Genomic DNA, 21,894 nt, shown 5'->3' with positions numbered 1-21,894 from the left:
CTTGGAAAACATTGTGATCCCCTCCTCAGTGCAGGATGACCGGGTGACTCTGTACCTTATCTTCTGTCTACATATCCCTCTGCTTTGTCAATAGAGGCTCACCTCAGTTTAGCAGGGATGCTCTCGTCAAGTTTCCTCCTAGCAGTGCCGGAGAGCTCCTGCACAGTTATTACAGCAAGCACGTACTTATAACTGAGCTTGCTGGGAGGTAACGGCAAGGTCTTCATTAATTGCTCACCATACTGTTCTGCAGTTGGTACTTTCCCTATTTATGCTTGAGGGAACTGACACACAGAGAGAGCCTGCCCAGGGTCACAGAGCTAGAGATATACCAGAGCTAAATTTTTAAAATTTATGATTTTTAAATGTATTCTTATTAAAATATAATAACCACTTCTCCTTTCCCCCTCCAGCCTCTCCCACATTCCTCTCCCTCAAATTAATAGCTTATTTTCTTTGATTATTGTTACATATAAATGTGTGTGCATAAACCTATATGAATATACACTTACATGTATAAAACACAAAATGTAGCTATCCCCCTCATTAAAGAGGCTTTACTCTACAACACATGGGAACCGTCACAGGAAACCTCATCAGAACACAATGTAGCGATTGATGCAATCAATACAGTTTCACGGCAGACATCTTGATAGTCTGCCTCTTGCAATCCTTCTGCCTTGGCTTCCAGGATGCTCCCTGAGCTATAGAGCAGGAGCTGTGATGGACATACATCTATTGGGGCTGGGCTCCCCATGATCCATTCATCTCTGCACTCAGTCCAGTTGAGGTTTTCAGTGACGGTTTCCATGTGCTGCAGAGTGAGCTTCTTGGATGAGTGTGATGGCGACATTTATCTCGGAGTATATAGCTAAGATTTAGAATGTAGTTAGGATTATGCTGGTCTAGCAAAGATATTGTAGTAGATTCTTTTCTGCGGTCTAGCCCTGGGAAGCTGGTTAGGCTCACCTTTTGTTGGGTGAGCCTGAAATACAATTAGACAACAGTTGGTTGCCACTAACTTGGGAGTGCCACTACTTGTACCTTTATCTCGACCTGGCATTGTTGTGGTTTTTAGGTGTTGCATCTTGGTAGGACTACTTAATTTCTACCCTCTTTTGGCAAGTCTGACCATAAGAAAGATGCTTTCAGGTCAAATTTAAGTGGAGTGATCCAAGTGTGTGGTCTTATTTTTCTCTGCAGTGGGATAGCATCCTGTTGTGCTTGTGTATCCCATTTTTGTTAGCATGCACCTGCTAAAGGGCATTTGGGTTGGTTTCTTTTCTGGCAATTGTGAATAGGGCAGCAATGAAGATGGCCAAGCGAGCATCTGTGGAATACGATGCTGAGTCCCTTGGGCGTATGCCATGTGGGTAGGGGTCATATAGTAATTTATTTTTAGTTTTCTGAGGATTCACACACTGATCTCCAGAGTGGCTGCACCAGTTACATCTGGTTAATCTGGGCTAGGAGATTTATGTGGCACTTTCAGGCATACTTCAGGTGAACCTTTAGATGCTCTTTGCCCCACTAGCCCGGTATTGTCTGAGGAAAGAGAATTTGATTTTCCCGGAAGCAGTTCTTATTCTCCCTCTGTTAATGAGTCACCTCGACTCCCTAATCTATTCTGTTTGGCTTCTTCTTTCTTTCTGTGTCTTCTTGGTACTTCTGTGTTGCGTATCTTGGTGGCCATTGATAAGAATCCTCTCCAGCTGACTGAACTTCTCAGCCTGTTGCTGGTACCCAGGAGGTCTTCGTATGATTGCACTGGCTGTGCCCTTTGTCACTGCTCAGATAGATTCTCAGCCTTCCCTGTTTGCTCTTCTCTAACCTAGGCAACTCCCTGAGACCAGGACTTCATCTTGTCCTGTCTGTTCATTCCTTTTCTGAGAATAAAGGACTTAACGCCAGGCTTTTGTGAGGAGGAAAGGGGACTGGGAGTGATTGTGCCTCACAGTTTCTCCTGCTGTAAATTTGAAAGGAAATAAAACATTGTCCACTCTGTAAAATTTCTGGCTTGTGTTCTGGAGCTGTGAGCACCATCAGGCACCTGGTGGCTCTAAGAAATAGAGAACGAAGCTAGCTGCTGCCCACCAGCCCGTCCTGCAGGGAAGCGGGATCTAGTGTAGTAGGCCGGTAGGCCGCGTGCCTGCGCTCGGGCGGGTGCGGGTGGGGGCGATGCTGACTCTTCAAAGTAAATTAAGGAACTTTTCACATTTCAAAGGGGGAAATTGGCAGTTTTCCAAGCAGCATAATTACAGGACAGTGTGTAATATGTAATTAAACTTAACTATGAAGCAAATGATTGGAATACAGCTTGCTGGAACATCATTTTTTCGTTCCCATAGCACTGACAGATTTTCCCCTCCCCTTGTCCCCGAAGTAGCTTCAGCAGCAATTGCTCCTAATTTTTTTTAAAATAAAATTATATGTTGCCACTTAAACACACGGTTTCGTGTAAAGGAACCTTTTTTATTTGAGTGACATTTTCCTTCTAGGTGATGCAGAGAAAAGATTCAGCTTAGAATAGCAAGGACCCCTTGGCAGAGCCTTGCAGGGGCTTTACAAAATGATTCTTTGTCTAATAATTCATGTAAACACTTTATTTTGCCGCTTATTTTCTTATTTTATTCTTTCTCTGACCAAGGTCCATAGCTTGGAGGCTTGTTTTTATGTACAGGGTTTTTTTTTTCAAGCCTAAAAATAGCAGCATTAATTTCGTTGATTGTGAATCCGCAAGCTGTTACTGCCAAACAATTGGGACCCCTTGAGAGTGTGAATGCATGTGATTAGATTTACTAATTGGGCTGGAAAGCACAAATTCTGACTTCCAAAGCCAAAGCTTTGAATGGAATGCTTCAGTCCTTAGGATGAGATCATTGTTAAACATGGGCCTGGCTTATTTCAGAGGACTGGTGCTTGGGGACTGAGGGCAGACACGCAGGGATGCACCGATGGATGCAATGGATATATGGCCTCCCTAGACCACCTGCCACCTGCTGCCCCACCTGCTTTCCTGCTCCTTCCTCTCAGTGTCTGAAATGTCAGGAGTTCTGTTGCAACATGGCTATGTCTCCGATTTAGTTTTTCTTCGTTCCAGACCAAGCTGAGATACAGTTTCAAAGTTTTTCACTGATTTATGCAGTGTCTTCTAGTCAACTTTAAAGCCCTGGGAAGGACTGGCATGGTGCTTATATACCATTACCAAGTGGGAGGCCCTGGGTTAAACTTACAGCAACAAACAGAAGCAGTAGACTTTAAATTATTGGTGTGTTTGCTAGAGAAAAAAAAAGATGTTCTTGGCACATTACAAATTTAAGTCTGTTGTGAATTTGAAGCTATAGAAGGTCTATGTGTAGCTGCCACCCTTCTGGCCCTATTGGCATTAGCTGCTGCCTCTCAGGGACTGCTGTGGTTCTTCTGCCTCAAGCCCAGTTGGGTTCTTAGTTCTGCAATCTTTCCTCCATGTTGTCTGTTCTGTTTTTTTACTTGGTGATGTAGCTAAAGGTTTGTTGGATCCCTCCTTTGTGACAAGCCCTGCTTCTTTCTGCTGTGATTATGAACCCCTTCCTGCAAGTGCATGTCCATCTGTGTGGCCTGTGCAGAGAGCTCTCTTGGGGCTTGTAGCTTCTTCCTTCTGCATGGCACCCATTGCTGCCTGTATTGTAGTTGCAGTGCAGGAGCTCAGAGTAAAAACCCACTCCTGCTTCTTTCTTGGAGAGGGAAAGGTTTCATAGAGAGATAGGGGAGCTACAGTCCTTCTTGACTTTTTGTTATTTCTATTGATGGCCTCTGCAGTTGGGGACAGTTTTTAATGGCTATAGAATAATGGCTATAGAATAATTACTATCCTGAGCCCCTGCTGGAATTGCTTAACAGTTGTAGGGAGTTTTGCTTTGAGAAATCATGTCATCTGCAAACAAGTGCAACAAGATTGTTTGTTCCTTCCCAATCTGAGGCAGTTTTTCTCATTACTACCTTATTTAGTTACCTACGGCTACCAATAAGATAGTGAATAGGAATGTGGGGGGGGGGGGTATTGTATCTAGTCTTGAGGAAAAGGTGATGAATGTCCCACCTTTATGTATGATGTTAGCTGTTGCTATTTTCTTATAGACGTTCTTTATAAAACTGATAAAATTTCCTCCTGTTTTAATTTCATGAGAGTTTTGTCATTGGATGGGTGCTGTATGTTGTTCAGTGCTTTTTTGTTTTATTGGTATTAGTAGATCTTGAACTTGTTAATGCTCTGGTTTGTATCAATTGATTTTCAGTTGTGATGTGTAATTCTTTTTATTCATAGTTAGAGTCTACTTAATGTTTTGTAGTTCCTTTATTGATACAATGTCATTGTGCTATACATTGTATAGCATGCACTTTGTGTATAATTGGCATCACCACAAAAGTCAGGAGTGGTGAGCTGTTTCCCCCTCATGCTATACCGCTTTAACCGTTCACTTCTTCCCCACTGCTTTTTCTTTATTGTGGCGATCACAATCACCAACATGGTCCCCATATCTGTGATTTTATGATTTTAAAGAATGTTACATAGATGGAGTCGTGCACATTTAGTGTTGGGGCTAGATTTCTGCACTGGGCACAGGTCTCTAAAGGTGCAGGTTCTCTGTAACAAGAATGTTCCCTTTTGTTTTTTTTTATAAGTAGTGTTCAATGAATCCATGATACAGTTTGTTTTACTGTTTACTCATTGACAAACATGATTCATTTGTAGTTTAGACAATTATGAATAAAACCATCATGAATATATGCATGCAGCTGTCTATGTGAGCATTGAGGTCCTAGCTCTCTGTGTTAAATGTTCCTGGGGAAATTTTGCGTGTATGTTAAAAGATTTGTTGGTCTCTCCTTTGCCATGCCTTTGGCCTTGGTGTTGGGGTGACCTGGCCTCTCAGGAGAGTTTAGGAAGGAGTCATTTGCTTCTGTCCTCTGGAATAAATTGTAGGGAATCAGTTCATATCATTCCTAAGCTGTTTGATAAAATTCACCCATGAAACCATCTGTGCCTGGTGCTTTATGGTTAGGGAGGTTATTAGTTATTGATTCAATTCCTTTAATAGACCTGGAAGTACCTGGATGATCTGTTTTGGCGCATTGTGTCATTAAAGGAATTAGTCCTTTCCTCTAAATCGTCTGAACATAGACTGTGTGAGCATAGAGCTGTCTGTGGGAATTGGTTATTAAGTCCACGCATTCTGCAGCATTGGCTCCTTTTTCACATTCACTGTCTGTAATTAGCTTTATATCTTTGTTCCTCCCCTTAGTATGTTAAAATTGTTCCTGATTGTAACTAAGAGTCAACTTGATTTCCTTGGTTTCTCTACTGATTTTGCTTTCAATTTCATAGATTTCTACTCCTGCTTTTATTCCTTTCTTTGGGCTTTAATTTTTCTTCTCTCTTTTTTTTTTCCCTCTGGTGAAATTGTAGAAGCTGTTCCTCCTGCAGGATTTTGGCTTAGCTAAACCTCCTTGGCACTTGTGTCCTGGAAGTGGATGTGCTTTGCTTTGCTCTACTTTCTCAGTGACTTGGAAATCTCGGGCTTAAGGTTATTCTTCATTGCAATGAAGAGTGTAAGCTGAACATCACCAGCAAGGCCTGTTGACTTTACTCTCAGACAATGTTCACAGCCTGCATTTACACACACACACACACACACACACACACACACACACACACACACTGCTAAAATAATGCATCATGTCAGCTCTCTCTCCTACAGTACTGTTAACAACTCACTAGCCGGCTCTAGCTGCTGCAAGCTTCCCTTCCCTCATCTGCTCTCGCCATGTTAATCACACTGTCAAGATACGGTGAGATCCTTCCAAGCTTGGCCAAAGCATCCCTGCCCTGTCACAACCCTAAGTGGTTCCCTTCTGATGCAAAGTACCATCTAGGACACCCACTACTTATATCTTGCTTACATTTATTGTGTGCCTTTCCTTGGGGAGTCTACTCACCCAAGGTGGGGAACCGATACCAGCATAGACTCTGCTAAAGTCCGATGTGGTAAGCTAGTAAACTTGGAGTTGTTTATAGGAATAGGGGTGATTGGTTATTTACAGGAGCACTGATGGCACTCAAAGGCAACTGTATCACCAAGAAGCTCATCCCTACATGGGGAATGACTCATGGAAGCTGCAGCCCTGGCGCTGTCTGCATGATGTGCAGACATCTGGACTGGTCAGAATCCTCTTTCTTTGCAGTTGTTCCCTCCTGCCATCGTGGGTGACAGGATTCTTGTCTTTCACCTTTCCCAGTAGCCTGAGGTTTAGTTACTTCCTGAGTCTTCCCTCCTCCCTCTGATGGGGGATGTTAGGGGTCACAGCAACATATCGTGGCTCTGTTTTTGTGTCCTCTGCTTCTGTCCCACTCAACTCCAGACACTGCTACTTTGTATTCGTCAGTTGGAGCTCACACAACTAAATAATCCCAGGCTGGATGGCTTAAACTACAGGGATTTGTTTCCTCATAGCTCCGAGGTTGGCAGGGTAGGATCACGGTGTCAACAGGGGTAGTTTCTCCTGAGGTCCCTCTCTGTTACTGGTGTATAGATAGCTGCCCTCTTGTTGCTTCTCTGCATACTCATCCCTCAGGGAAGGTCCATCCCAGTGTCGGGCCTTGTAAGAGCACCAGGACTAATGTCTCACGCTCAAGCTCTTGCCCGCACCTCTCTCAATTACTTGTTCACTAGTCTTTTTTGTTTGTTTGTTGTTTGTTTTTTGTTTTGTTTTTTTGAGACAGGGTTTCTCTGTAGCTTTGGAGCCTGACCTGGAACTAGCTCTTGTAGACCAGGCTGGCCTTGAACTCACAGAGACCCGCCTGCCTCTGCCTCCCCCAGGCCTCACTAGTCTTTTCTTCAGATGTAGTCATGTGCTCAGAGTCTTAGGGCTGCTAGATACAATGGAGAGGCACAGTCTTCTCTATAGCATGCTTGCCGACCTTGTGGGTACCACTGGCTGTGCTCTGTTTCATTCTTCTGACTTTTTCTCTTGGACATCTGTTAGTTAGACATGGAGGTCATTCCCCCACTTCCTCTGCTGTCAGAGACTTCCATAGAATTTCCACCCCTTTGCTTTCTGCCCACTCCTCCTCTACAAGCCTGATGCACCCTCCCCACCTCCACCCCCGGCATTAATATTTATTGTTCATTCCATTTCCTGGTAGCCCTCAGGAACCTGGAAGCCCCATGGGAGAGAGGATCTCAGCTGCCAGTGTCATCATTGCAGCCCAGAGCAGGAACTTAGCTCTTGTTTATATTGTTTATAAATGAGTGCCCAAACCAAATCAGTGGCAGGGCCCTTCCAGAAAGTTCTGGTGTCGTGCCTCCTGGCGGAATTTACCCTCAGGAAGGGAGCAGTAGAAACAGTATTCTCCTGGCTGCACCTGCCCTTCTGGCCTGTGTCTGTCTTGGCACTGGGACCAAAGAGAGGGAGCGTGCTGCAAGATGACCTTGCCCCAGATATGCTGGCAACTCATACTTGGGTGACTCACTGCTGATTTCCATTTTTGAATTGTATTCATGTGACCATATAATACTAGGCCAGCCAGTATCACCACCTGCCTGACGAATCAGAAGTCATTTTGTATTGGTGCTATCAAATTTAGATGGTAATAGTGCCCCAAATCGCATTATATTAGTTAGAAGTAGCTCTCCTACCTTAGGAACTGTGCAGTAGACAGACCTGTTATACCTAGGAGTGTGTGACCTTGCCAGGTAATTTTATTTTTATATTAACCCTAATTTTTAATCCCATTTCATTCTGCATTAATACAATGCAAGACTCTAAACTTTAGTATAAAATCATAAATCATGGGCAGTATTTTCATGTATTTTTAAACATATTCCCGCTGGTCTTCAGTCCAAGTGTGGAGCCCAGAGAAACTGGGTTATGACCAGTAAAGAAGAGGCAGCAGAAGCAGTAACAACAGAGTAGATGAACCTGCCAGTGAGGTACCACGACAAGAAGGCAAAGAACAGAAGTGTTTCCCTTGGACTTCTTGTCTGGACTGCCACTGGAGAACGGTGCCCAGATTTAGGGTAGGTGTTTCCACTTCAGTTAACTTAAGAAACTCCCACACCGATGTGCTCAGTAGCTTGTTTCTTAGTTGATTCTGGCCAAGCTGACAAGCATGATTAACCCTTAGAGCATCTGTCTATAAAGTTGCTATTACCAACAACAGGAAAGTAGCCTGGCCGATCTTTTAGCTTTTGAACTGTGATGCTCCTGTACCACAGGACCCTTGCATAAGCACGGAAGAGGGAATGGGCCTTCACGAGCAGGCGAGGCTCTCCCATGGCTGAGGCATGAGTGGCAAGGCATTAGCAGCATGTAACTGCTGTGGGAGAATGCTCTCCCTAGGCTCTGGTGAGCTGCACATGTGAGGAGTGTCGGTGGGGGCAGGACCTGACCTCAGGCCTGTGGGAAACACCAAATCCCATATCTTGTGCTGAATAAACAGGTGCCCATCGGGCAGTGTGACCCCTTTGCCATGGTGGCAGACTTAACCACAATTTTGAATTTTTCCTTTTTTTTTTTTAAATAAATGTATTCATTTTTGGTGAGTCTTTAAAGGTCTGAAAAACACTGAAGCCATTTTGGTATATGAGTCTGAGAAGCTTGGCTTACCTAGTATCTCAGTATCTACACTCTCAATTTTCTTGACTTCTCAGGAGTCAAAAGCAGACCACCTGTTTGTGATGCCAGTGTGTGGCAGATTGAAGATTGTGGGGTTCTTTCCTGGGGGCATTTAAATTGCTTCCTGGGAAAGCCACAGGCATCCATTTCCTTAGTCTGCTGCACTCTCTTCCCCTCCAAATACGGCGTCAGAAATTCCCATCCTTTATAGAGGAATTAGGAGACATCTCCTCACTAGCCCCATTCCTCAGGAATTTCCTGAGTGTTTTCACCATTTACCCGAAAAGGCCAGGAAAGCAGAGTGCGCACAGGGACGATTTCCCGCGAGAACAGGGGCCGTGCTGCCTACGTGCTCTCCGGTGAGTGTGGAGGGCAAGAAGCCCAGGGAGAGCATCTTCTAGGAAACAAGTGCCTTTCACTTTCTTCAGTGCCTGCGGGGGATCAGTGTCTCAGTGTCCGGTCACAGACTGTGACTACTGCAACCTCGCTCACTGTGATTCCCATGGTAGCTTTTGTGGGTGGTTGGGTGCTACTGTGGAGGCAGCAGGTGGGACGTGTTGGGGACACCTCCTTGGCGTGGGAGCTGGCTCCCCATCATCTCGTGTCTTGTTCTGCTTCCCACTCAGCATTTACAGGGACCATTTATAGCAAACACTGGCCAAGTGTTTCCCAGAAACCCACAGCTAGGACATCTCTGCACATTCCAGCCTTATGTAAGCGTTTCTCTCCTCACAATCCACAAAGAAGGTTGAGCTCAATATGCATGAGCAGGCCTTTGCAGTGTAGGCTTTGACCAGGTTAGGACCTGCTTCTGAAGTCCTTCTTCTACCTGGAGACAGCACCCCTGGGAACACAACAGACACAGACAGGGAGTACAGCGGCTTCCATGAATATTTTGCCTCAGAGCTTGGATCCAGTCTGTAGACATGTACCCTGCTAAGTGACACCAGAGCCCCGAGGCAGGCTCATGATGAAGAGGAAGATTGGAGGTCTGCAACCCAGGCACGCTCCACAGGTGAAAGAGAAGGCAGATTGTGGAAAGCAGAGGATAGGAAGATTGCCACATCTCACTGTGGTTAAGATACAGTGAACGCACAGAAATAGCAAGTTCTGGGAGGTCATGTAGAGATCGAGTATAGTGGAGTTCCTTGTGAATGGCAGGGCTGCTGCTTCCCTGCACGGCCAGAACTGTTCTCCATGGCGCCACTCACTTGTTCAGTAACTGTGTTAGCAAGGGCCTGCTAATACCGCCGCTCTGCCGGTGTGAGGAATTCATGGCTGAGCTAGCTAGCCCTGTCAAGGCTTTGATCCCATCAAGAAAGCCAGTGCATATATCTTCATTCCAACTGGGCACAGAACGTGAGTGATATTCTAGGAAAAGAACTAGAAAGAACTGTAGATTTTTAGAAGAAGGGGTTATGGAAAGATTTATTGAATAGTTGCCATTTGAGTCATATCTAAGGGGAGACATGAAGAAGCATGGAAGCCCTGCTCTCTGGAGGAAAAGCAGCAATGCCGCTGTTACTGTTAGCTTTCAGGTGGTGAGAAGAGTCCATTTGTTGGCTTTCCTCGCTGATGTTGGGGTCAGTGGACACACACAGACACATCTTTTCCCATTATCAGCGCTGTTATCCCTACCCTCCCCCCCCACACCTTGTTCACACGGGAGGGCTGACAGCGAGTGCTGTGATTGCTTCATGTGTTCCACATGTCTGGCTTTTGTTGCACTGTACCAGAGTGCAGGGAGTGTTTCTTTTTGGCTGATTAATGTTCAATTCGAGGTCTATTATGAACCTCCAGGCTTTAATTACCACACCATTACCCAGTCGATTCCTTGCCATCTTATATTTATGGCCTTTATTACGCCTTGGTATGTGCAACTGCCTAATTCCATGCTAAATGCATTTTTACCTCATTAACTGGATTTTATTCCATTTTTCTCATTTGTCTAGATTGTTATTTATCTCAGTTCCCTGTGTGTATTTGCTGCGTTTGCTTTTTCACCAGTCTGACCTCTCGTGAATTCTCTTCCTTTCTTGCCTGCGTTGTATCGTTCTCTTGCCCTCAGATACAGCTCCTAAACTTTCTGGACACTCTGCACTGGGAACACCTTGCCCTCAGATACAGCTCCTAAACTTTCTGGACACTCTGCACTGGGAACACCTTGCCCTCAGATACAGCTCCTAAACTTTCTGGACACTCTGCACTGGGAACACCTTGCCCTCAGATACAGCTCCTAAACTTTCTGGACACTCTGCACTGGGAACACCTTGCCCTGGCTGTTAGCTACACTTACTCTTACCTTGGCTGTTTCTCACTTTTTAGAGTTTCAGTCCGGACATTATAGGCTTTATTCATAGACTTTCAGCCCTATACGGTTGCCTGTAAATTTTAAATAGCAAATTGAGACTCAGGTAGGTTTTGTTTTTGTCTTTGTCTTTAGGACTATACTGATAAAAATATTGTTATATTATAATGCCTTACATGTTCTTCTAACAGTCCCTATTCCCAGCAGTGTCTCAAAAGTTCATTGTTAATTTTCCTGGCTTGCATATTTTCTTGGATTCTAGTCTAACCCAATGCCATGGAATCTCACGGGCAGCAGGCAGCGCCTCTGTTAAGCCAGGCTGCCAGCAGATCTGGCACACACTGAAGTTGAAATTGACGAGAACCATCTAAGTCAGAGCCAGTGTTTGTCCCACCCATCCTAGTTTTGCCGTAGTGAACAGTGCGCAGCAGCCGCGTGTTGCGTACTCTCATCTTTTGAGACCACTTTGCCCTTGAGTCGTAAGCCTGTTTCGGAAATCCAGATGTTAACCACCCAGAAAAAGAGCTCCTGTGGTTGCTAGAGCATCTCTTTGCAGGTGTCCCCATCTGTGAAGTGGGGTGATGTCATACTTCAGTTCCGTAGCCTGTGAGTGAAAGGAGGTAACCAGGCAAAGCTCTTGGAGCAAGGTCTGGGAGAGCAGCTCTGGGGTGGATACTTATCTTTTGTTGCTGTCTCGCCTGAATTCTCAAGGCTATTTTTTTTTCTGTTAGGTGTCTTTTCTCTGGAGCCTCACTCCCTCACCTGCAGATCTGGTGGCCATGTGACTCCAGCAGGCTATCAGCCCAGGTTCTGACTTCCTGTGGTGCGCTGGCCTGCATGAATACCTTCTATAATTACAGAACTCTTATTTTTCCCGCTTCAAACTCTCCTTTTAGGACTTCGGAATGTTTGTTTAATCCCATGAACTTGCTTAAGATTCATGATCACAGTTTACCTTTTGTACAGTCTCAATGAGGTGACCCTGTGTTCCTCTGAGTCTTTGACTTTCTGAGGACCAATCATTATTTCACTGAGGGTAAGAAGAAAAGAATTCTTTCCTGGCTGCCGACCTTTTCTAGAGGGGACAAGTTGCTTCCTCTCTGGCCTTGTAGGAATCTGGTGATGGAGGCATAATCTAACATTATCCACGGTGTCTGCTGATATTGTTATTATTGCAAAAACACCCTTGTGTTGGGGTATGTGAAAGCTGATTGCTACAAGTTAGGATTTTAATTTACTTCTTGGTTTATTATGGGATGACATAGGTGTTTCTGTATCTGGGCAGAAGATGGGATTACAGTGTGTATGTGTATTTGTGCATGTGTGTGTATGTGTGTATGTTTTCATGTCACTAACAGTTCTAAGAGTAAGTATTTCAGTGTGGCTTTACATAATTAATATTAGGATTTCAATGCCAGAAGCTGGGTGCCATGAGGGGACTTGTTCTGGTTCCCTTTTCATCTTTATGCTGCTCCACCTTGTATCTCTGGGTGGATTTTGGCAGAAATAGGGCATAAGACTTCCTTGCCTGCATTTGCAGTGTAAGTGGGTGAGAACCCAACCAGATCTCTAGACCCCTTATAGTAGAAGAACAAAAAGGCTTCCGGCTTGCTTTCATGTGTGCCCAGAGGCCTGTCACCAGGGAGGTAATCTTTTTAGAGTTCTGAGTTTAGTTTAGTTGCTGGTAAAAGTGTTGCACGAGATGCTGGCCAAGGACCACAGAGGGATAAGAAGGTGGAGTGAAGTAGAGAGAGAACGAATCCTGACTCCATAAGGTAACTTCACAGGCACAGCACACCAGTAAGGTGGGTGTTGTAGAATAGATCTGTAGACCTTGGAGGTGCGTGTCTTGTACAAGCCCCCTTGGGTTAGTAGCAGCTCCATTGGCCTGGTCCTGTGTCAGATTCGGGTAGTACTGACAGTCCCTCCTCTTTGGAAACAGCAGAATCAGACCTTCCAAACTGTCCTCAGGGCCAGTGGGAACAGAACCCTGCCTTCTCACACCTTCAGTTAGAGTTAAAGCAACAGAAAGAAGATTGAGAGTAGGAGGGAAAAAAAAAACATTGGTGATTAAGGACACTAATAGCCAAAGGGCTAACTCCAGGGCTGGCCTCAAGAACCCTGAACCTATTGTACTTAGCAGTGGTGAGAGCCTGGGGGGCATGGATGGTGGAAGCAAGTGTGTGAGAGGCTGCACACTGAGTGCTGATCAGCAAAGGGATTCTGAAAATAAAGGCTTGTGTGAGCAGTCCTGTCTGTCAGAACTGTGAGGCTGCCTGGTAGTGAGCGTACAGCCCCTTTCTTTAGTCAGGCCCAAGGCAAATGGACCCCCCATCTGCAACAGGTTGGAAAAATCAGGTGTTCCCAGCATGCCATGGGGTTGTGGAGTGTGTGGAAACCTGTTGGGATGCCACAGCAGCTTAGTGAGACTTGTCTATTTTAGGGGGACTTCAGTTCCTGGAGCTGTTTTACAGAGATACAGAGACAGACAGACAGACACACACACACACACACACACACACACACACACACACACACGCACACAACTTCTCTTAGCCTAATGAGCTAAATCCACTGACTTTCATGCCAGGTGTGTGAATTCAGTGTATATTCTTATGGGGCTGGGAGAGATACTTCCGTTAGCCTAATTGAGCTAAGTCCACTTTCATTCCAGGTGTGTGAAGCCAGTGTATGGGGCTGGGAGAGATTTGGTAATGGAAGATTAAAAAGAAAGAAAAAATTGTTGCTGTTTGAGATAGTGTCTAACTGTGTAGCCCACACAGGCTTTGAACTCAAAATACCCCTGCCTAAGGCTCCCGAGTGCTGGGATCACAGGCAGCTTGTATTACCACACCCAGTTAGCACTTTTAAAAACTGAACTCCATGCTGGACAGAGGCTAGCTCTGATCTGAGAACTCATGTCTTGCTGTCATCCCGACAGCCTTGAGAGGATATTACAAGTTAACACATTCATTAGTCCTGTGGACATGTTGGGGACCAGTGGATAGACAACAGGAAAGACAGTCTGTAAACTACAAAATATTATATATTGTATAAAGTTCATTTAATATTAAACAGGTATCCAGTGTTCTTATTTGTAAAACATACAGACAAGTGTAACTTTTTTTTGGTACGTGACATATTCTGAGATAGTCCATAGCTGTGATTTTTAAGCTTTCACTTTTTGGAAGCTAAGCCCACTCTTGCAGAGGACCTGAGTTCAGTTCCCAGCATCCACTTAGGTGCCTCACAGCTTCCTACAACTCCAGTTCTGGGGAATCTTGTGTCCTCTTCCTACAACTCCAGTTCTGGGGAATCTAGTGTCCTCTTCTGGCCTTCCTGAGCATTGCACTCATGTTCACTTAATGCACCCCATAATGAAAACTAAAGTAAGTAAAACATTTAGACTTTAATTTTGGTTTCTGTCTGTGCTGTCTAGTTTTAAGTCAACTTGACAGAAACTAGAGTTGTCTGAGAGAAAAGAGCTTCAACTGAAGGAGTGTCTCCCTAACACTCCAGTGTAGATTTATTTGGTTTTATCTGTTTTTCTGAAAAGGGTTTCTCTGTGCAGCTCTGGCTGGAGCTCCTCTGTAAACCAGGCTAGCCTTGAATTTAGAGATTTTCCAACCTCTGTCTTCCAAGTGCTGGGATCAAAGGCATGTGCCGCCATACCTAACTGATATGTCTTTAGTGGTTAACATGAGAAGGCCCAGCCTGCTGTGGATAGTTCCACACCAGGGCTGATGGGCTTTGGTGCTATAAGAAGCAAGCCACATGGAACAAGCAAGTGAGGAGCTCCCCTCCATGGCCTGTGCATCCGCTCCCGCTTCCAAGTTCCTGTCCTGACTGCCTTGGATAATAAGGGACGAATAAACAAAATAAACCCTTTCATCACAGCAGTAGAAAGCCTAACTAAGACACAGTCCCAGAGTATAATTTAACAGTAAAGGAGAAAATAAAGATGAAAAAGTGTGCACTGATATTTCCAAATGGAGCTTTTCTAACTGACTCAGGCAAACGCGGCTTATTTCAAAATATTGAAGCTGGGTCTAGTTATAGAAGTGTGTTTAAAAAATGAAACCTACTTCCCCGTAGGTTCTCTCACTGTGCTAAAACCTCATTAGTAATAGTTGTGATAATAATTTCTAAATTATTCCTGTAAAGTTTCCTACCTTAACACTCGAACAAGGAACTTTAAAGACTCTGCCTGCCTTGACTACAAGAATCAGGAATGAAGGTTTGTTTTTCCTGGGGCAGGTAAATATGAGAACATAGATGATGCATTGAAGAAAGAAAGAGAAGGGCTTCTCCGAGTGATTTACATATTGATTACTTAGATTACTGCTTAATTTAGTGCCTACTAATAAACCGTGCCTTGGAAATGTTTCCTGAGCGTTTATTGGCTGCAGTAATTCTACACTGTGTATGCGGATCACGTCCTCATTAAATATTGATGCACTCATGAAATGTTAATAGGATGTTAATGTGAAATACAAGGTAATGTGCTCGCTGGGAGCCTGGAGCTGGACGTGAGCTACCTGTCTCTGCCTTTGCCTTCTGTCTGTTTTCTTCAGTTTGTTTCCTCATTATCAGGAGATTCACATTGCTCCCTGATCTGTTCTCTCAGTTACAATTTTTTTAAAAAGAGAAACAAGATTTTCTGATTGATGGGAGTGCAGCCGTTCTCTCCTGCTTTTCAATCCTGGAATCCCTGCTTTGAACCAGAAAGAAGTCTGTCAAAAGAAGTGGGGAGTTAGGCATGAGGTCTGAGGAGACAGTTGACAGCATACCCTGGCCAGAGAGCTAGGCATCAAGGACTCAGGAGATGACCGGGTCTGAAAGGACCCTGCCATGAGGGTCCACGTCATTGTGCTCTTGGCAGTGGTCTTGTGTGCAGAGATAAGTCAGCCTTGGTCTCCCTCCTTTCAGATTGCCCTGTTCACTTTCATCCTCTTGCCTGTGCCTCTCCTGTCATCTGCGTTTCCATGGCCACTCTGCTCCAGCCTGGTCTGTTTGGGTTCTGTGCTCCAGATGCCTCCCTACAGACCCAGGCCCATCACTTAGTAGGCCAGACCTGGTGTTCCTGATACCTACTTACCTCAAGGGATGTAACCATGATACTTCTACTTGGGAACTTCTCCTGCTCATAGACCTAGGTCCTGTCTCTCAACAGCCAGGGAAGCATTCTTGACCTATTGACACAGACTCCCAGGCTTCGTCTCTTCACGGCATGTGTGGTGGGTAGGAGCTGCACCTTAGCTTTTCACCTTTCTTCTTATCAGAATGCATTCATAGTGAAGTCAGGTCCTCTTTCCAACTTGTTCCCTATCCGATGATGTCCAGCCATCTTCCTGGGAGTGTATAGGTGCTAGATTAATACTGGTGGCAAAATGAATAAAGTCCTTATCCCTGACACCAAAGAGTTCATGGTCTAGAGTGGTGCCTTCATCTGCTTTGTGCTATTATAACAAAATGTCTGAGCATGAGTAGCTCCAAAGGAAAGAGATTCATTTTGGTTGACAGTTCTGGGACTAAAAGGCCAAGGTCCCATGTATGGTGATGGTTGTTTTGCTGGCAGGACATATAACCTGGCAATAGCCAAAAAGCACACGTGCATACACACACACACACACACACACACACACACACACACACCTATACTCCCTCTATTGTCTTTTTATCTGTCCATTCTTCCTACCTCCCTTATAAAACTATCAGTATTCAGTCATGGATATTGTCCTGATGACCTGATCTGGACCAGATCACTCACCATAGGCCCCTCCCCTAAACACTTGTCCTAATCCCTCACAGTGGGTATTAAATTTCAGCACAACCTGGCTGGGGGAAAGGGCACACACTAAGACCATCTCCAAACTATAATAAAGAAGAACCTGAAACACACACTGCACAGCATCCTTGTAGATTCTCCCTGGAGGCCAGCATCTAGAGAGGAATGGCAGATGAGGGAATAGGAGTCTGGCCTTACACAGGAAGAGTTTCAACCATAGCTTCAGATATGTATAATGTGGTTCTCTCTCTCTCTCTCTCTCTCTCTCTCTCTCTCTCTCTCTCTCTCTCTGTGTGTGTGTGTGTGTGTGTGTGTGTGTGTGAAGTAAGCAGCCTCCTCAAGTATTATTGCTTTGTTGACATCTGACTTTGGATTTTATTTACTTTGGAGAGCTGGTGTGTTCTGTTTTTGTTCTATCTGTGTGAAAAATGGTTCCCTTAGGTTTAAGTCATGAGATCATTTTGAGCTAGCTATAGGAGACAGGAGAATTTCTTATGAAAAGCAGATTTTCAGAAGATGGACTGAGAGGCCAAGCTTTGACTCCAGGGAAGTATCCTCTACATGAAGAATAGGAGACCTGGGACTCACAGACGCTCCCTCTATTTTACTTTCTCTGTCACTAGCATCCGTATAATTCTTTAGCTCTTACCCATGGATGCTGTCAGCATGGGGAGGCCAGCTTTCCCCGTTACATTAGTTTCTATTCTTGTCACTGTGACTTGCCTACTGTCTGACAGAAAGAACTGAAGGAAACATAGCTTTTTATTTTGACTTATGGCTGCACAGGTGTCAGGCCATCATGGGGTCAGAGACATATCAAAGCAAAGTAGGTAATATCATAGTGGGCAAGAAGAGGAGAAAAGAGAATACAGGAAGCATCCAGGGACAGATATAGCCCACATTTATACTCCCAGTTCATTTCACCATCTTTAAAAAATACTGTTCTCTTTTGGTTCTATCAAGAAATCTGCCCACTGATTAGACAAGCCTTGTGATGTGATAGATAGTTTTTCTCTGTCCTGCCAGCCAGATCCCAAGGATGACATTTTTGTTTTATGTTTGAGCAGGTAAAAACTTAACTTTTTAAGTTTGCTTGAACTTTATAATAAAACCTACACTCATGTCATATGAATAAATAGCATGCAATAATAAGTCATGAGGACTCTGTAGCCAACAAGATTTATTATATCTTACCCAGTCTGAGACCTGGTCCCATGCAGAGGGATCAGCATGTATGTCACCCTTCTTATAGATATTTATTTATTTATTTATTTATTTATTTATTTTTGGCTTTTCTCCTCATGTCTATAGCCAAGATCCTCAGAGTTCCCCCCTATTTAAATCTGATCTCTATTAAATTTGGAGGAATACATAGCTTTTCATCTCTTGTGGAAACAAAAACATAACCTCTCCCCCAATGCAACACATTTCCCGACTTTCATTTAGAAGCTAAGACATCTCTGAAGTATATAAGCTGGCTTCATTCAACAGTCCCTTCAATAATCCAATGTCTCTCAGCAGCTGCCACTCACTCATCAGCATTCAAGAAATTCAGAGTCACCAATACACCATATAGGATCCAGATGCCCTATATATTTTCCACCCTATGTGCTTATCTTTTTTTTTAATACTTTACACTTTCTTTAAAGACTTTATTTATTTATTGGTTGGTTGGTTCATTGGTTTTTTGAGACAGGGTTTCTTTGTAGCTTTGGAGCCTGTCCTGGAACTACTTAGCTCTTGTAGACTTGGTTGGCCTCAAACTCACAGAGATCTGGCTGTTTCTGCCTGCCGAGTGCTGCGATTAAAGGTGTGAGCCACCATTGCCAGGCTAAGACTTTATTCTTTTTAAACTGTTTGGTTTTTCTATGACTTGCTATCCCCATTTTTTGCTATGTCTATTTAGAAATTCTTTTGGTATGGACTGCTTTACTCTGTACCTGCAGCCTTCTCTGAGCATGTGAGCCAAGCATTAAGCCACCCCATGACTCTACACATGGCGCTGGCTGGCTTAAGCCCTCGGGCATCAGCTGGACACCTTATCTCTGTAGCACTATAGCCTACCCAAGAGACTGTGGGACTAGTAAGCCGTGTCTGACTCTGTGTTTGTGTGTTTGAAACTTTCATTCAAAACGCATTTTTAGGGCCTGTGTGGACACATGTCCCCCACATTTGACTCCAGTAATTGTTTCTGGAAATGCCTTTATGACACCAGAGCTGTGTGTCCCTGAGCTCAGAAAGTTTATAATCCAATCAAGTTGACAAGAAAAATAAACCATTCATTTAACTGGGGAAGTCTCAAGGAAGTACTGTGCTTGATCCTCTTCACATGTTCCCCAGACATGCTTCAGTGAGACCATGCAAAATATGGATTTTTTAACAGGAAATAAGCCATGAAAATGTTGACAGTGAAGTTGTACAAGCTTGTTGTTCCTTAGAAAGAGAAATGGCATAAGAGACAATAATGATGCCCTGTCACTTAAGTATTAAATCTGTACTGTTTTGTCTTGAAAAATTCTTCACAGGCACCTCTTGGCAAATGAAAACCAACGAGCCAAGCAAAACCTCTTCCTGAAGGTCAGAGGGCTGTAGGAGGCTTGAGAAATAGCAAAGTCTTAGGTTCTATGTTCTCCGTGCTCTATTTAGTCCTGGCCTCAGCATTCATTGGTTGATGACCCCATAGGTCAGGGTGATTCTCCTTACGTCTTTATTGGAGTAAGCCAAAGGTCTTGATGTGCTTGGTCACAGAATCTTCTCTGACCTTCTCTGACCACTTTCCTCTTCTCCACACAGATTGTGCTTGAGAACAGCAGCCGGGAAGACAAACACGAGTGTCCCTTCGGCCGCAGCAGTATAGAACTGACCAAGATGCTGTGCGAGATCCTGAAAGTGGGCGAGCTGCGTAAGTAACGGTGTATGTGCCCCGTGGGTGCAAATGTCGGCAGGCACCAAGCTTCCCCTACCCATGAGATGACTTTCCAGAGTGCCAACCTTCACATGCCATTACCATAGCTCCATTCTCTGGCTCGGGCTTCCTGTGTGTGTATTTCTAAATGTCTGCTCTGTATAGAAACATTCAACGCTACAGGAAGAGAGGACTCAGTGGGTATTGTGTCAGAGGTTCCAATATTATAAAAATTAGTACATGTCCCACGTGCTTCAGTTTTGGTTAGGTAAAACATCTGTTGTGAATTTTTTCCTTGCATTCTATTTTTTAGGCTTCTTGAGACCATTTCCTTGCTTTCTTTTGAAACAATTTTTTTATAAAAAAAAATTGAATACTATAATGAAATTCTCTTGCTATCAGTGTTTCAGTTGTGGGGAATATTTACTCTAAAAAGAAAGACTTATTGAAGAAAATGGGTGTCTGAAAATGAAAGGTTGGCTAGAAATACGCTTTGGGCTCTTTTTCTTACATGACTAACTTTCTAAGAGGACATCCAAGAAGAGAGATAATAATATCCTTGCCTGTTGGCTCATTGGTGTGCTCTAGCTTTAACATGAGGCAGATATGACTTAATCTCTTTCCATTGTCCTTGCCTATGCCAAGTCTCCTTGAGCAGCCAATTCTCACTTCTCCCATCCACAGAACTGGAACACACGGATGAATCCTTCCTCTCAGGCTTACTAACACTAGTACTAGAGAAGACTGCTTATATCAGAAAAATATTGGAGGTGGTATGTGATTCTATTGTGAAAAGCATAGATATGTGACCACAGCTTTGAGAGCTTAAGATAATGGTGTAGAGTAATTAATGGGAAGGGGCCTGTGATCAAATTGAAAAGGGGGTTATGTTTTATTTACATTTGAGAGCAAGATATAGAAAATGTTGAGAAAATTTAGGAATTAATAAAGAAAAAACTAAAAAGTTAAGTTATTGGACCGTTGGCTGCCGTTAGGTGAAGAAGTCAATGCTGGCATAGAACTGCCAATGAAGGTCATTGCTTATGAGGCTACAATACTGAGGAATTGCATTGGGATGGGGACAGTCTACCCAAGGCAGTCTGTTAATTTGTGCTCTTCACTGAGTGTTTAGGTTGCAGCCCTTAGGGATCCCTGATAAAAGGTGTCTGCCTCTTCCCTAATTGAGACTCTTGTCTTTGATATCCCTTACTGTTTGTTCAACTTAAGAATGTAAGCCCTAATCAAACAACCCCCTTGGAATCTCTCCATCTGATAACGATCTAGTATTTATCTCAGTTTCATGGAGGGGACTGTTTAAAGTCACTTACTAATAAGGCCCTCTGAATCTTTCCAGAGGCACCAGGCATTCTGTATTCAAGTTACTCAATTACATTGCCTCTTTTACCCACCCTTTCCATCTTTCTAATACCATATGTTGGGAAACAGGGGGAGTACCCTTGTGCTGTGATGTTCCCTGCACCACTTTCTGCTTTGCTTTGATGTCATTAGTCTGTCAGAAAAGTGGACTGGTGGCAGGGAAAGAGATGTTAGCAATGCAGAGGAGCTGTATTCTGTATCTGGTAATGACTCACCAGGGTCATTGTGCTGCCCTAGCCATTCATAGTCCCCAGAATAGAACACCTAGAATGGCAGCGTTTGGGGTGGAGACTTAAGTACTGTCTTTGCTTTGTGTAGTGGCGTAAATAAATGCAGGCAGATAGTAAAGAATATATACAGCTTTAATGCTTAAATAAACTTACAGAACTGAGGTTCCCGCGTAGCACAGGAAGCAGGAAAATGGCCGAGCAGCCTCCCGCCCGCCCGATTTAGCAGTATACATTCGCCCGAGGCAAACCTGCCCCCTAAAGGGGCTGGCATAACCCTACATCTCCCCCTTTTGTCTAAATAAGACAGAACTAAACCAAATACAACTATAAACAATAATAACAAATGATAAATATAACAAACAATATTGAGAACAAAAGTTTTGCTAGACATTTTATCTTAAGGAGTCTAAATAATGTAGAGAGTAACTACAATTAAATAATCTTTAACTCCGTCAAAGATCTGAGAAGGGAATAAATATTACTTAACAAATGGGAGATATATCCAAAATGTGCAACAAATGACAGAGACAACTGACTACCTGGGCAATCACAGAAATGTCAGTGTGACGAACCCGTGAGAGGCATAATACTCAACCTGGAGGGACTAGCTTGTGAGGCATGGTCAGATTCT

The 21,894-nt window shown here is 43.9% G+C and overlaps 1 protein-coding gene across 8 annotated transcripts in view; it reads left to right on the top strand.

Annotated features, from left to right (window-relative positions):
- Nucleotides 1-21,894, top strand: part of Elmo1 (engulfment and cell motility 1) — a 532,076-nt gene that overhangs the window by 275,860 nt on the left and 234,322 nt on the right. For all 8 annotated transcript variants that reach the window (XM_075970127.1, XM_075970130.1, XM_075970129.1 and 5 more), the window contains one exon: nt 19,545-19,653. In XM_075970127.1, the coding sequence (XP_075826242.1) occupies nt 19,545-19,653 (109 nt within the window). The remainder of the gene's footprint in view (nt 1-19,544; nt 19,654-21,894) is intronic.

Source organism: Microtus pennsylvanicus, chromosome 4 (genome assembly GCF_037038515.1).
Source record: "Microtus pennsylvanicus isolate mMicPen1 chromosome 4, mMicPen1.hap1, whole genome shotgun sequence".
In the NCBI taxonomy this organism is placed as follows: domain Eukaryota; kingdom Metazoa; phylum Chordata; class Mammalia; order Rodentia; family Cricetidae; genus Microtus; species Microtus pennsylvanicus.
The sequence above is the reverse complement of the archived record's forward strand: the minus strand, read 5'-3'. Positions and strand labels throughout refer to the sequence as shown.